The following is a 14,639-nucleotide window of genomic DNA, read 5'->3' on the forward strand; positions in this document are numbered from 1 at the left end:
GCCATTAGGAAGACATCTCCCTAAAGGACAAAGGACCCAACAACGTACAGTTCAATACTGCCTTTTTAAAATAATGAAATACACAAGATCTCTCTAGAGCGAGAGCTGGCAAACCAGTGCTACCTGTTTTTGTGAATAAAGTTTTACTGGAACAAAGCCCCGCCCACCACTTACACCTTGTCTATGATGGTCCTCTCCCTAAATCAGTACAGTAGAGCAGCTTCAACAAATCGTAAAATATTTATCCTCTGAACCTTCACAGAAAGCATTTGCCAACTCCTGGCCGCTGGAGTGCTTCTCAATCGTGGTCACCTATCACCTTCCAATTTTTGCCAGTGTGAAAGACACACTGCCTTGTCGTATTATTCATGTATTTTTTTTTTAACGTTTTACTTATTTTTGAGAGAGAGACAGTGAGACAGAGAGTGAGCAGGGGAGCGGCAGAGAGAGGGAGACACAGAATCTGAAGCAGGCTCCAGGCTCCGAGCTGTCAGCACAGACACTGACGCAGGGCTCCATCCTGTGAACAGTGAGATCATGACCTGAGCTGATATTGGACACTTCACTGCCTGAGCCACCCAGGTGCCCCTATTTATGTAATTTTAAATTAAATTCTTCAAAATGGAAAGTAATAAACTAGTAAAGCTAATACTGTTTGTCAGAAATACAAACTAACTGTAAAAACTCTTGATTTCGGCTCAGGTCATGATCTTGGCTCAGGTCATGATCTCGCGAGGCGTGGGACGAGCCGTGAGTCGGGCTCTGTGTTGACCGCACGAAACCTGCTTGGGAGTCTCTCTCTCTCTGCCCCTCCACCACTCGTGCCCGCAAACATATTCTCTCTCTCGAAATAAACCAACTAAAAAAAAAAATAATTAAAGAGCAGGATTTCTCAGTATCAGTACGACTGACATTTAGGGCCAGATCATTCTTCTGCAGGGGGGCGGGAGGGCGGCCCGTCTGGCGCACCGCGCGGGGTTCGGCAGCAGCATCCCTGGCCTCTGCCCTCCGGAGGCCGGCGGCCCGCCCCTCCGTTAGGATGACCACACACGTCTGTGGTCACTGCCGGTGTCTCGGGGTGGGAACCAAAATCACCGCACCGAGAACCACTGCCACATGAAACGACAGTCCGGCAAGTAACTGAACGAGGCCCCACGTTCACAACAGCCGTGCCTCGAGCGTCTGCCGGCTGCGTGCACGCTGCCCGCTCGTGCGTGACGGTCACGGTCGTCCGGCGAGACCCGCCAGGGCAGGCCCCGAGTGGCCGTACCTGACTGCGTACAGGACTTCATGTGCTCGGGCCAGTGGGCCTGCTGGCAGGGGTAGTCGCAGTAGCTGGTGTTCCAACAGCAGTAGAAGATGGCCTCCTTCTTGCAGTTGGCACACCACTGCTTCTTCTTGGTCTCGTCCACCGCCTGCTGCTTCTCTAGCTCCAGCTGCTTCTTCACCTCGGCGATGAGCCGGTCCCGCTCCTGCTCCAGGCTCTGCCGCATCTCCGCCATGGTCAGCTCTGCCAGGCGAGGGGAGAGGACATCGGCTGCATCACTAGTCCCCCCACCCCCCGCCCGGGGCTTGGAGACTTTCATACCAGATCGGAAAGGGAGTCCAGGACAGGGATTCCAACAGACACGGGTGCGGGTCCTGGCTCGGAGGGGGCTCAGCTGTGCGACACCCCCCCCCCGCCCCCCAGGCGAGTAACCTAGCCTCGCCGAGCCCCAATATCTGCATCTGTAAAGCGAGCATTTGTCACGTGATCAGACAGAGCTGTGCGGGGAGAGAGAACGCCAGCCGCCTAGCACGCAGGGAGCCGGAGCCCCACGGGGATCCTGGGGGAAGTCGTCGAATAAACCCGTGACCCAATTTCCACGAAGCCCACTCTGAGTTTTGTCACCAGCATGGACTTTTCTAGCAACCAAATACTACAAGGCACCTCGTGTTGCACCCTGGATCAACTCACTTCACCTTCATACTAATCCTGGGAGACCAGCTCTAACCAGACCGTTCCTTTCGGGGGCCACCCAGGCGGCTCAGTCAGCCAAGTGTCGGACTCTTGCTTGCCACTCAGGTCATGATTGCATGGTTCCTGAGTTCGAGCCCCATGTGGGGATCCCTGCTTGGGATTCCTCACCCCTGCCCCCCCCTTCTCTCTCTCCAAAATAAATAAATAAGCTTTAAAAAAAAAATCCCTTTCATAGATGAGGAAACTGAGGCATACAGCCAATAAGGGCACAGCTGGCACTAGAGCTCAGACACACTTTCTATTCGGTGAGCTCAGTGGCCACGGAGTAAATCTACCAGACAGGGCGTTGTGACTCGCTCTGACCGATCAACCACCAAAGTGCTCAGTCCGCTGAGGCTTCGCTAATTTCACTTCAGATAGGAAGGTTCCCATGCCATTCACCCCGGGGCGGGGGTGGCCTGCACACCAAAAGAAAAGTAAATGATCCCGCTAAAATTCATTAAGATTCTCTTACTGAAAATTACAAACAAAAACAAAACAACAAGCACACATGCACATGTCTAAAAAAAACACCAGGAAAAGAAAATTACCCCCTTGCACTCGTGTTAGACACTAGCTTTCTGTCCCTTTAACTAGAAGCCTGCAGACCATGGGCACGTTCTGGCCTGCCCGCAGGTACTTTTTTTTTTTTTTTTTTTTTTTTTTTTTCAAACATGCAGCTAATTATTTAAAAATGGAGCGATTCTGGGGTGTCTGGGCGGCTCAGTGGGTTGAGCGTCCGACTTCGGCTCAGGTCATGATCTCACGGTTTGTGAGTCTGAGCCCCGAAAGTCGGGCTCTGTGCTGACAGCTCGGAGCCTGGAGCCCGTTTCGGATTCTGGGTCTCCCTCTCTCTCTGCCATTCCCCCACTTGTGCTCTGTCTCTCTCTGTCTCTCAAAAATAAATAAATGTAAAAAAAAAAATTTTTTTTTTTAATGGAGAGATCCTGCATAAAAGTAACAAGCAGCCACAAGAACCGAATAAACTTCCTGCGTGGCAACAAGCAGGGAAGCAGAGGGCTCCCTCCTCCCAAGGGCGGCCTCCTAAGGTAAGTTTGCGATGCACGATTTCAACGTGTGTCACCTGTGACAGGGGGCACACCTGGGCCTGCCCCCGTGACGAGGGAGACACGATGGCCTCCAGCATTCTGGCTCTGAGGCTGACACTACATGAGGGTCTCAAGGGAAGTGCTCTACCTTTGGGGGGAAAGCCTTTCACAACAGGGACACACGATAGGCCGAAACAGCACTCAGTCTGCACCAACCAGCAAAGTAGGTTTCTCCGCAGTGCGGGCCACACACCAAGTGTTTGAGAATCTGTGAAAATGCCCAATATTCCGTGGTTCGGAGGGAAGGTCTGGACCCAGAGTGCCCACGCCCGAATCGCAGCTGTGTAACTCTGAGCAACTTCCTCAACATGTCTGTGCCCCACTTGCTTTTACCTAAAAACGGGGATAACAGAGCTCTTCACCAGAAGGGTTTCCATGAGAATTTGGATGCGTGGCAAAGTACTTAAAACGGTTGCTGAGTCAGAGCTCAGTAAACAGGAACAGCTACGGCTGTTGCTGCTGCTACTCCTACTACTGATGTTGGTTATTTTGAAAAGAAAAGAAGAAGGAACCCACCCCCACAACACCTGCTCTTACACCTCGTGCCCACTGGTTAGACTCTCCAGGATTCTGTGGTCTCCCCAGCAGCGGGACATCACATCCCCAAGCCTACTTTTGACTCCATTCACGCAGGCACCTGCCTCCAGAGCTGCGGAGAAGTTCACACCCAAAAGCGCCCTCGGCGCAGGCCAGTTCACCAGGACTTACCCAAGTTGTGCTTCATTTCCGAGAGCTCCTGTTGGTGCAGCCACTGCAGCTTCTCGATCTCGATCCTCAGCCTGCGAATCTGGAATGAGGGAGAGTAAGACTCTTAGAAGGCGGGTCTGGATGGCGTTCACCGACAGGGCTCACCAGCTGGAAGAGTCAACGCCACGCGGTCAAGTGAGGCGTAAGCAGCTGGACGCTGCAGTCCAGAGAGGTGGGCACCAGTGGGTTATCCCAAATTCAAAAGGAACTCTGCTTCCGAAAACGAAACGCAGCTGACCCTTGAACAACGTGGGAGTGGGAACCGGGGCACCCACAGGCCATGCCGTCAAAAAATCTACATGTAACCTTGGACTCTCCAAAAACTTAACAGCCCACTGTTGACCAGGAAGCCTTCCCCAAAAACATTAACAGCTGAACACAGATGTGTGTATTAGACAATGTATTCTTACGATTAGGTAAGTTCGAGAAAAGAAAATGTTAAGAAAATCACAAGGTAGAGCAAATGCATTTTACAGTATTATACTATATAAAAACTCCACATAAAATGGACAAGCACAGTTCAAACCCGCTTTTTAAGGGTGAACTATAGAAGTTGTCTGTCTTTTCCAAGAAATCCCGGCTCCAGAAAAAGCCACTTAAAGTAAAAACAAGGCGGGAGGAGGGTGCCTGGCTGGCTTAGTTGCTAGAGCATCCAACTTTTGATCTTGGGTTGTAAGTTCAAGTCCCATGTTGAGCACAGAGTTTACTTTAAAAATGAATGAATGAATAAAGTAAAAACAAGGAACAGATTTTCATAATAAATAAAAAAAATAATAATAACAAATAAATGAAAGGCTTGATTAGAACTTTGGTCCTTGGGAATGCAAGCTGGTGCAGCGACTCTGGAAAACAGTATGGAGGTTCCTCAAAAAACTAAAAATAGAGGGGCGCCTGGGTGGCTCAGTCGGTTAAACGTCCGACTTCAGCTCAGGTCACGATCTAGCGGTCTGTGGGTTCGAGCCCCACGTCGGGCTCTGGGCTGATGGCTCAGAGCCTGGAGCCTGCTTCCGATTCTGTGTCTCCCTCTCTCTCTGCCCCTCCCCCGTTCATGCTCTGTCTCTCTCTGTCTCAAAAATAAATAAATGTTAAAAAAAAAAAATTTTAGAAAAAACTAAAAATAGAACTACCCTAGGACCCAGCAATTGCACTACTAGGCATTTATCCAAGGGATACAGGTGTGCTGTTTTGAAGGGACACATGCACCCCCATGTTTATAGCAGCACTATCAACAATAGCCAAAGTATGGAAAGCGCCCAAAAGTCCATCCATGGATGAATGGATAAAGAAGACACGGTGTATACACACACACACACACACACACACACACACACACACACACACACACAATGGAGTATTACTCAGCAACCAAAAAGAATGAAATCTTGCCATTTGCAACTACGCAGATAGAACTGGAGGGTATTATGCTAAGCAAAATTAGTAAGAGAGAGGCAAGTATCATATGACTTCACTCATATGAGGACTTTAAGAGACAAAACAGATGAGCGTAAGGGAAGGGAAACAAAAATAATATAAAAACAGGGCGGGGGACAAAACAGAAGAGACTCATAAATATGGAGAACAAACTGAGGATTACGGGAGGGGTTGTGGGAGGGGGGATGGGCTGAATGGGTCAGGGGCACTAAGGAATCTACTCCTGAAATCATTGCTGCACTATGTGCTAACTAATCTGGATATAAATTTTAAAAAATAAAAAATAAAATTAAAAAAAAAAAGAAATTTGGTCTTAAAAAAGTGAAACTAAAGCAAATAATGTTAGCTGTGTTTGATCTCTTACCTAACATTTTTTTTTTTTTTAACGTTTATTTATTTTTGAGACAGAGACAGAGCATGAACAGGGGAGGGACAGAGAGAGAGGGAGACACAGAATCTGAAACAGGCTCCAGGCTCTGAGCTGTCAGCACAGAGCCCGACGCGGGGCTCGAACACACGGACCGCGAGATCTTGACCTGGGCCGAAGTCGGACGCTTAACCAACCGAGCCACCCAGGTGCCCCTCTTACCTAACATTTTAGTTGGAATCTATAGTTATTCACCTGAAACTCCAAAGCCTAACACCTCTGGAAACCAAAGGGTAATTTTGGAGGGAGGAGTTAAATTCATTTGGAGGGGAAAAATAAACCCTGCCTGAACATGGGCCCTATTTACAGTGTTTGATAACCACAGTGGCTCTCCACCACGGTGACTTTGTCCTCCCCGCTCCCTCCACGACACTGCAAGACCTGCAGACTTCTGAGGCTGTCCCAATGGAGGGGTGCTACTGCCAATAGGGTAGAAGCCAGGGACCTGCCAAGCACCCTACGATGGACAAGACAGCCCCCATAACAGAGAATCATCTGGCACAAATGTCAGAAGTGCCGAGGTGGAGAAACCCTAATCTGTGTGAACAAGCGTATTTCACAGCCAAAATGTTGTACTGTTTGGGACGGGTAGCTGCATATTACCTTTTCAAATTCTGAAAAATTCTGGCACACATCTGGACCCCAAGGTTTCAAGTGAGACGTTACGGATCTGTGTTTTCAACCACATACATACCAATCCTTGGTCTCATCATAGAGATGGTCACATGAGCAAAATATCCCGGGAACTCACTGATTTCCTTCCGGACCTCTCTCAAAGCTTTATATGCACATTGTTCTCTGCCGAAAGCCTGTTAGGACACCTTCCTGGGGGAGATTTTCTCTTCTCCTGAGTGCCGGCCCTCACAGGTCAGTGGCTTGCATGGAATTTCCCTGTCTCCAACATCACTTACGATGACCTCAAGAAGTTCCTTCACTTGTCATTTCACCTGGTGACCCTTCCGCACCTGGCTTACGATGAATTAGCCTAGCCTAAGAAGTCAGTTCAAAGAGATCTATTTTCACAAATGGTCACTTCCTAAGTGGACATTTTCATGTTTTAACCGCTTTATTCCCTAGGCAACCACACAACTGTGGAGGCTTTCAGTATGCAAATCCTAAGACAACAAGGATCCCTTGGATAAAAATGTCCAAACTTACAGAGAGCCAGGAGACAATTATACATGGGGGCCAAAGGAACTGATTAATCTCAGGTTTCACTAGGGGGTTAACTCAGGCCCCAGTATTGGCCGTTTGACTAGAAGTGAACCGATCACACAAAGCTGTGTGTATCCTCACCACAGAGCCAGCCTTGTGACTAAGTAAAGACACGCCCTTCCCAACAAACACAATCAGCAGAGCGCCCTGGAGGGACTTCCAGAGAAGCTGCTTCCTGGCACCATTTTACAGCAGCCCGTATAACATTCTTAGCAAATAAGGAATGTGTCATCTCTGACCTCGGCTATTGTGCTCCCAGTAGTGTTTTTAGAAAGATCGTTGTAGATTTCTGTCATCGTTCCTTTTATTGCATCCATCATCTGAAAGATAAAAACAGAAACAATTCAGGTGATCGCTTCCCTGAGGCTTTTCTAGATGAAATACATCTAAAACCTACCCAATACAAAGCAGTTGTTCTCAACAGGGGGCAATTCTGTCCCTCACAGGACATTTGGCACTTGTGGTTGTCATGACTGATGGGGAGGGGGGGGTTGGGGAAGCAGACTATTGGCATCTGGTGGGTGCAGGCCAAGGATGAGCTACATACGCTATATAGACAGAACAGCCCCCACAACAAAGAATTATCCAACCCAAAATGTCACTGGTGCCAAGGTGGAGAAACTCAGGTATAATCCAGGGTAGGAATACACAAAGCTAGTTTCTGTAGCCCACAGGCTAATCTGGAGAGGCTGAATTTGGGCCCCAGGCCTGTTTGCTTTGGCCAGCACGATGGGTTCAAGGGAGGAATTGTTTCCTTTTGTGACTGTTGTTTCTAAATTCCTTCCCCTTTAAAAAAAAAAAAAGTCTTATTGAGATCTCATTCATCTACCAATGGACCCATTTACAGTGCACAAATCCATGGCCTTTAATAGATTCACAGTTGTACATCCATCCCCACAGTCCATTACCCCAAAAAGAACTCGGATACCCCTTAGCTTTCACCCCCCAAAGGTCCCCATCGCCCCCCACCCCCTGACAACCACTGATCTGCTTTCTACACGGATGGATGTGCTTCATCTAGATATTTTCTATCTATGGAGTCACACAACACATGGTCTTTGGTGACCGCCTTCTTCCACTTAGTGCAGAGGTTTCGAGATCTGTCTGGGTCACAGACTGGATCAGTCCTTCGTTTTTATGGACGAATTAATCCACCCCACTGTGTGGCGATAGCTGGTTCGGTATTTGAAGGACTTTGGTCAGGGCTCCCTCCCATTGCCTGTCCAGTGTGCCATCTTCCTTTTCTTTAACTCTCTGAGCCCTGAAGGCATCAGCGAGTTTGTGACACCAGCTCAGGTCCACGTGGCAGGCACCTAGTTCCCTGCTGACTGAATGTGTCTGCAGGATGATTTTTCTCCTGCCTATCACTTGCTGGCTGATTCCCCGCCCCTCCAGCGGTCACAGGACAAAGAGGAGAGGACAGGAGACCAAAGCAGGCCTCGGGGCCTGGCCTGGCTGCAGCAAAGTCTCCACTGTGTTTTGCAATTTGCTCCAATCCAACAAGAAGGCATGACAAAAACCACCCTCGTATCTGATGCCCGAGATCTCTTCCCACCACCACCCACTCTCTGAGCCTCGGTTCCTCCATGTAGAAAACAAGGGTAAGGACAGTGGGCCCGTGTAGGGTGTGCACAAAGATTAGGTGAAAAACCCATGTGGAGACAATGGTTCAGTATCTGCCACAGGGCAGGTATTCAGAAAGAAATACCTGTTCATCTTATTTTTACAGGGGAAAAAAAAAATCCACATGTGCTGTAATTAATAAAGTGCCAAACTCTAAAATAATAACCCCCAATTCACCCCAAAATGGGAGGAAAACGAATACAGTCACCGTTGGGATTTCTACCCCTCACTTGTTTTGGGGGCCACACGTGGACGCGGCCAGGAAAAACACTTCGCGCTCCCCAGTCGTCCTGTATGGGCCTCCCCGCCCCGCTGCACCAACCATGTCAATTTAAAATATTAAGGCCAAATTGCTTTACAAGAAAACTTTAGAAAGTGGATGAAATTCAATACATTCCTAATGCAATGGTTACATTCCATTTTCAAGAAATCATGGATGTGTGGACGGATTTTCACTCTTTCTCCCAAATATAGCAAAGGGCTCAGCATTAATAAAAGAGCATCCTTCTGCCAACACACACAGATCTGGGTGTTCAACTCTGGGTCACCTCGGAGGCAGGAAAGTTCATCAGCTCCAAAAATATGTCACCGTGCTCATTTTCTTAACTGCGAAGAAAATGTCTGCCACGAAGTTCATTCCTCAATTTTGTGGTAAGAGCAAAGGGGAAGCCCAAGAAATAAAGACAGCTGCAGGAGCTCAGAAAACCAGCTCAGTGCAAACCACTCGCCAGGTCCACTCAGCAGGCCTCAGTTTCCTCATCTGTCAATTAGGCAAGTTGGACCCAATCAATGGAAGGTGCTGGTAAGGCTAAACTTAGCAGAACAAGAGACCAGTTAGGCACGCCAGACACCTTCTGAAATCAGGAACGAAAAAGATCACTCCTTTTCCATTCCTCCGTAAACCTGCATACCACATGAGGAACAAAGTCTCAGTATGGTGCCACTACGCACCAAACACTTTGGTGACAATCTCTCCTTTTAACCAAAGGAAAACAGGGGCGCCTGGGTGGCGCAGTCGGTTAAGCGTCCGACTTCAGCCAGGTCACGATCTCGCGGTCCGTGGGTTCGAGCCCCGCGTCGGGCTCTGGGCTGATGGCTCAGAGCCTGGAGCCTGTTTCCGATTCTGTGTCTCCCTCTCTCTCTGCCCCTCCCCCGTTCATGCTCTGTCTCTCTCTGTCCCAAAAATAAATAAAAAGTTGAAAAAAAAATTAAAAAAAAAAAAAAAAAAAAAAAGGAAAACAAACTTAGGCTTCAAGCCTTGACAGGGAATGGTTATCTGAGAATGGTAGACCCAATTTTAGTTTCACTCTTTCGGTCAATTTAAAGAAAACTATATTAAATTTAAATAAAAACATTAAATCAGTATCTACCAGTAGGTGGTCAGGGAAGACTAAAATCTTCAGAATGGCAATAGATCATCACCCCTTGAATCCTTCCTCTTCTGACACTCAGGGACTCTATAACAATTCATGCATTTAATTCAAAAGGAGGACAAACATACTAAATTAGAGCCAAAGTTGGGGCGCCTGGGTGGTTCGGTCGGTTAAGCGTCCGACTTCGGCTCAGGTCATGATCTCACGGTTCATGGGTTCAAGCTCCGTGTCGGGCTCTGTGCTGACAGCTCAGAGCCTGGAGCCTGTGGTGGATTCTGTGTCTCCCTCTCTCTCTGACCCTCCCCCATTCATGCTCTGTCTCTCTGTCTCAAAAATAAAAAAAATGTTTAAAAAAAAAAAATTTACATAAGAGACAAAGTTATCCCCAAGACTGGTACTGATTCTCTCCGTAGACAGGGGGGTTGGGGGTAGGGTCAGATAGGGTTGTTGAAAAAGGCACGTGCAAGAACAATCAGTTCATGGACACTGGACATCTGTGGCCAGTAGGCTTCACAGGTATTCACAAACTGGCTCAAAGCCACTCTTTAAGATCCTGGCTGCTACTATTCAAATCCCAGCTCAACCATTCAGACTGTGTAACCCCACTGAGCCTCAGTTTTCTCATCTATAAAACAAGGATGATACCAGTATCTACCTCATCAATTTATTATGAAAGCTAAGTAAATAACATATAAGCATAACACTTACCAGCAGGTTTCGAGCCAGAGCAACACCATGCAAACACTATCTAGTACTTGGACCATCTTACCTAGTGTGAAAGACAGATGGCTCTCAATGATCCCAGGTGCTCTGGGGTTTGTGACCCTGTGTAACCCCCTCCCTTCCAGTGTGAGCTGGCCTAGTGACCTTCTAACCAATGCAATATGACAAAGGTAACAGGCTGTCACTTCTGAGATCAGGTTACAGAAGACTGACTTCCATCCTGCTAACAGGTTTTCTCTATCACTGGCTTTGAGGAAGCAAACTGCCAAGTATGAAGGCCCACATGGCACGAACTGACGACGGCCTCTGGCCAAGAGCCAGCCTGGACCTGAGACCCTCAGCCCGACGGCCGTTGAGGAAGTAAATCCTGCTCACAACCACCTAAGTCAACTTGGAAATGGATCCTTTCCTGGTCGAGCCTTCGGATGAAACCTCAACCCTAGCAAACACCTTGAGAGGAACCTGCCAGGGGCCCTAAAGCAGAGGACCTAGTTGAGCCCTGCCCAGACTCCTGACCCCAGAAACTGTGAGGAGAAACGGGAACTGGTTTAAGTTGCTATGTTTTGTGCTCATTTGTTGTATAAGGATACCGGACACATCTCAATGGAAGGAATAGGAAGAAAATGACCAACAAAAATACACTGGTATAAAATTATAAATGTCACTGGTCATCCAGAACTAAAGGAGAGTCCACCTTTAACACAATATAATAAAGCAAGTCTTTATCATGGCACTTCAAGAATTCTAGAAACAGCGATCCTCAGTAATGGTCACCCATGCTCTCTATAAACCTGAATAGTGTACTCATTAGTAACTAACTAATCACTTACTCCTTAGTGAAGAGTAAATTATTATTACTGCCTACTTAGTGACATACTAAACACTCTGCCTAGATTATTCCTCATTAACTACTATTAATAGCCCTTCACGGTAATAAGCCCAACACAGAGAAGTTAGGCACCAGCATGCATTCATTTAACAACCCTGCAGGAACACCTACTGTGAGCCAGGCACCGTTCTAGGCCCTGGAGGTAAGCAAAACATACAAAATCCTGGCCTCGTGCTTATTCCGCTATCGAGCGGTCTGTGGCTATGGACCCGCGTGTCACTCCAGAGCAACCTCATGTGACCTTGAGAACAGCTCCTGGTTGTATTTGCCTGAATTCAACGAGCAAAGAAGCACCTGGCAAGTGAAGAGGAAGAGTCTGCGCTGAGCGAACACCCAGCAGTGAACTCAGGGGGCGGGTGAGTCGGGAGGGAATCCACCCCTCCCTAGTCCAACCTGGTGTGGGTATCATACCTTACAAACCTCCTGCCTAAGACTCGTGTCACTTCATTCCACATGGCTTTTGAATCATAAACCAACTCCTTGGTCTGTTATCAACTGACGGAACAGTAACCTGTCCCAGCGCTTAAGGAAACTGTCTTCACGAGTGGCGTGAGCTCCGCAGGGTGATTCTGCCGCTGTGTCATTTTCCTGCTCTGTACTAACTTTAGAATCTAAGCCCTCAGAACAAGATGCAGCCCATTCTAGATTTCTCTGCTTAGGTCCAACTTTAGAGCCAAGTGGAAGAATCTGGGCTTGGAGATCTTCACTTCAAACAGGGTCTTCCCTCCAAAACACCCTGTAAAGCCTGCAAGGTCGTGACTCTCCAGGCTCCCATCTGGAAGCTGGTCCTCTGACACGCCCCCCCCAATCCCCCAGGTGCCATGGGCACTCACTTTGCTAGTGTACTTGGCAATGTCCGCAGCAACATCAGCGGAGGCAGTGGCGATGGGCAGGTCTGCGCTGACTGAGGACGCGAGGGTGCTCGTGGCCCCCGAGCTGGTGACCAGAGGCGACGACTGGGTGCTGGTCACCAGGGTGATGGTGGAGGTGGATGGGCTCTGTGTGATCTCCTTCTGCTGCACAGCTAGGAAAGGAAAGTGTCCTGGTCACCCCACCGCCATGGGAAGGGCCCGACCCAGCACGAAGCTGCACAGAGGGAGTGAAGTCCCCAGTGCGTGCCCTTTGAGCTTTTCTACTTTCAAATGACAAACACCCTCCCTTTGACCAGACTCTAACTAGGATCCGCTAAGCCATTTCTGGGACCAAGCCTCAGGCAAACACAAACAACTTTTCTAACAGCTCAAGGCCGCATCCCTAGGATGACCCCAGACCCCATTAAAGTGCCTGCCTGAGAAAGTTCAAGGCTGCCATATAAATTTACTGTTTGTTACAGCAAACCCCCTGTGGCCCATCTCCCAGGGAGGGTAGGAGCCTAACTTTGAGAAGCAGCAGTTAGCAGCCCCACGTGGGCTTCACACGGACCAAGCCCCATTTCCCATTTTTTGTAAAATTTCACTTCCCTGACTCTATTGGAGGTCCCCACTCGGCCCCTTCCCTACCCCCGTCCATTCTCCCTTTCAAATGCCTCATCACCTCTGTACAAAGTAGGGTTGACTTCAGTTTAGGCTGGACTTTTTCTCCCTATCGTAATAATACATACTGATTAAAACCCATCCTTACCACTTTAACTAGTATCCAGCTTTGTCACCTTTGACACAAGACAACCTGGAAATTGAGAACCATACCATCAATGGGCCTCTCAACTCCAGCACCTAAATTCCCCTGGGGAAGCTCGTAATGCTGACGGGGTGCGAAGACAGAAAACACAGGAACTAGTCATCCCGACCTCGAATATCCTAGATTTAGTTCTGCCCCACTAGCCCTTTAAAATAGCAGGAGCAGAGGCGCCTGGGTGGCTCAACTGGTCAAGCGTCCAACTTCGGCTCAGATCACGATCTCGCGGTTCAAGGGTTTGAGCCCCGCGTCGGGCTCTGTGCTGACAGCCGGGAGCCGGGAGCCTGCTTCGGATTCTGTCTCCCTCGCTCTCTGCCCCTCCCCCACTTGGGCTCTCTTGCGCTCTCTCTCTCTCTCTCAAAAATGAATAAATGTTAAAAAAATAAAATAAAAAATAAACAGCAAGAGCAATCTAGCTGCATTCCCACTGGACCTGTCCAATCTGTTACTCTTACCTCCAACCACCCCTCCCCGCCCCGTCTTCGAAGGGATTCTTTGGGGCTCTTCAAGACCTGGCCACCTTTCAACCCACATCCTGCTGCTACTCTTTACAGCTCTACTCGCTAGGCTGCGCTCAGTACGTGAGGGTTTCAACCAAAGACCCCAATCTCCAAGGATCTAGATGCAGGCTTCCCTAGGAAACATGATCTGCATCAGTGCTCAAAAAACGAGGCAACCTGGTACTCCTCTGCACGGCACCAGATGGAGCCTCCTGCATGGCTTGGCCGAGGCGGCGGGGGGAGGGGGTGTCGGGCGGCTTTGATTACCCAACTTCGGCAACTGCTTCTTGACTGATGCCGGCTCTTCTCCACGGGGCTAATCCCTAGTTCTCTGCTACCAGTGTCTCACACTGAAAGCGCTCTTCCCAAGGTAACGCCAAGAGGCTGACGGATGTGCACGAGAAAACTTACGCAAAGATATTCATTGCAGCACTGCTCACAACAGAAAAAAAACTGGGAGCAATCTAAATGCCCGTCCGTAGGGGAATACTTGATTTACATCAACTGTGGAATACTATGCAGCAGTCCAAAAGAATAATGAAGAGCTCTGTGCACTAACATGGATGAACCTCCAAAACATGCTGATGGGTTAAAAAAAAAAAAAAAAAAAAAGAAAAAGAAAAAGAAAAAGAAAAAAAAGGGGGGGGAAAGCAAGTATGGTACCATTTTTATGTTTTAAAAAAAAGAAAAAAAAAGTCCTATTTTTTATGAAGATTCATATATATGTAAATATATATGCATACATGCATAAAAAAGGGTTTTACAGTGAACAGTGGCCGCTGAGAAAGGGTGGAGGATGAAATGGAAGTTCAATCAAGACAACAGATTTGGGGGTAAGTATTTTACCCTTTTCTAAGAAGCCTATACGCACATATTGTCCAGAAACGAAAAATAAATAAACAGGAGTGAAAAAAACGAGCTGCGAGACA

General features: G+C 48.2%; 1 protein-coding gene across 24 annotated transcripts in view; it reads right to left on the reverse strand.

The window, feature by feature from the left end:
- Window positions 1-14,639, reverse strand: part of ZMYND8 (zinc finger MYND-type containing 8) — a 126,257-nt gene that overhangs the window by 10,634 nt on the left and 100,984 nt on the right. For all 24 annotated transcript variants that reach the window (XM_086702407.1, XM_086702414.1, XM_086702415.1 and 21 more), the window contains 4 exons: window positions 12,370-12,560; window positions 7,168-7,248; window positions 3,817-3,895; window positions 1,271-1,510 (listed from right to left, as the gene is read on the reverse strand). In XM_086702407.1, the coding sequence (XP_086558533.1) occupies window positions 1,271-1,510; window positions 3,817-3,895; window positions 7,168-7,248; window positions 12,370-12,560 (591 nt within the window). The remainder of the gene's footprint in view (window positions 1-1,270; window positions 1,511-3,816; window positions 3,896-7,167; window positions 7,249-12,369; window positions 12,561-14,639) is intronic.

The sequence above is a fragment of the Puma concolor genome, chromosome A3, assembly GCF_028749965.1.
Source record: "Puma concolor isolate L17-30 chromosome A3, mPumCon1.1.hap2, whole genome shotgun sequence".
NCBI classification, from domain to species: domain Eukaryota; kingdom Metazoa; phylum Chordata; class Mammalia; order Carnivora; family Felidae; genus Puma; species Puma concolor.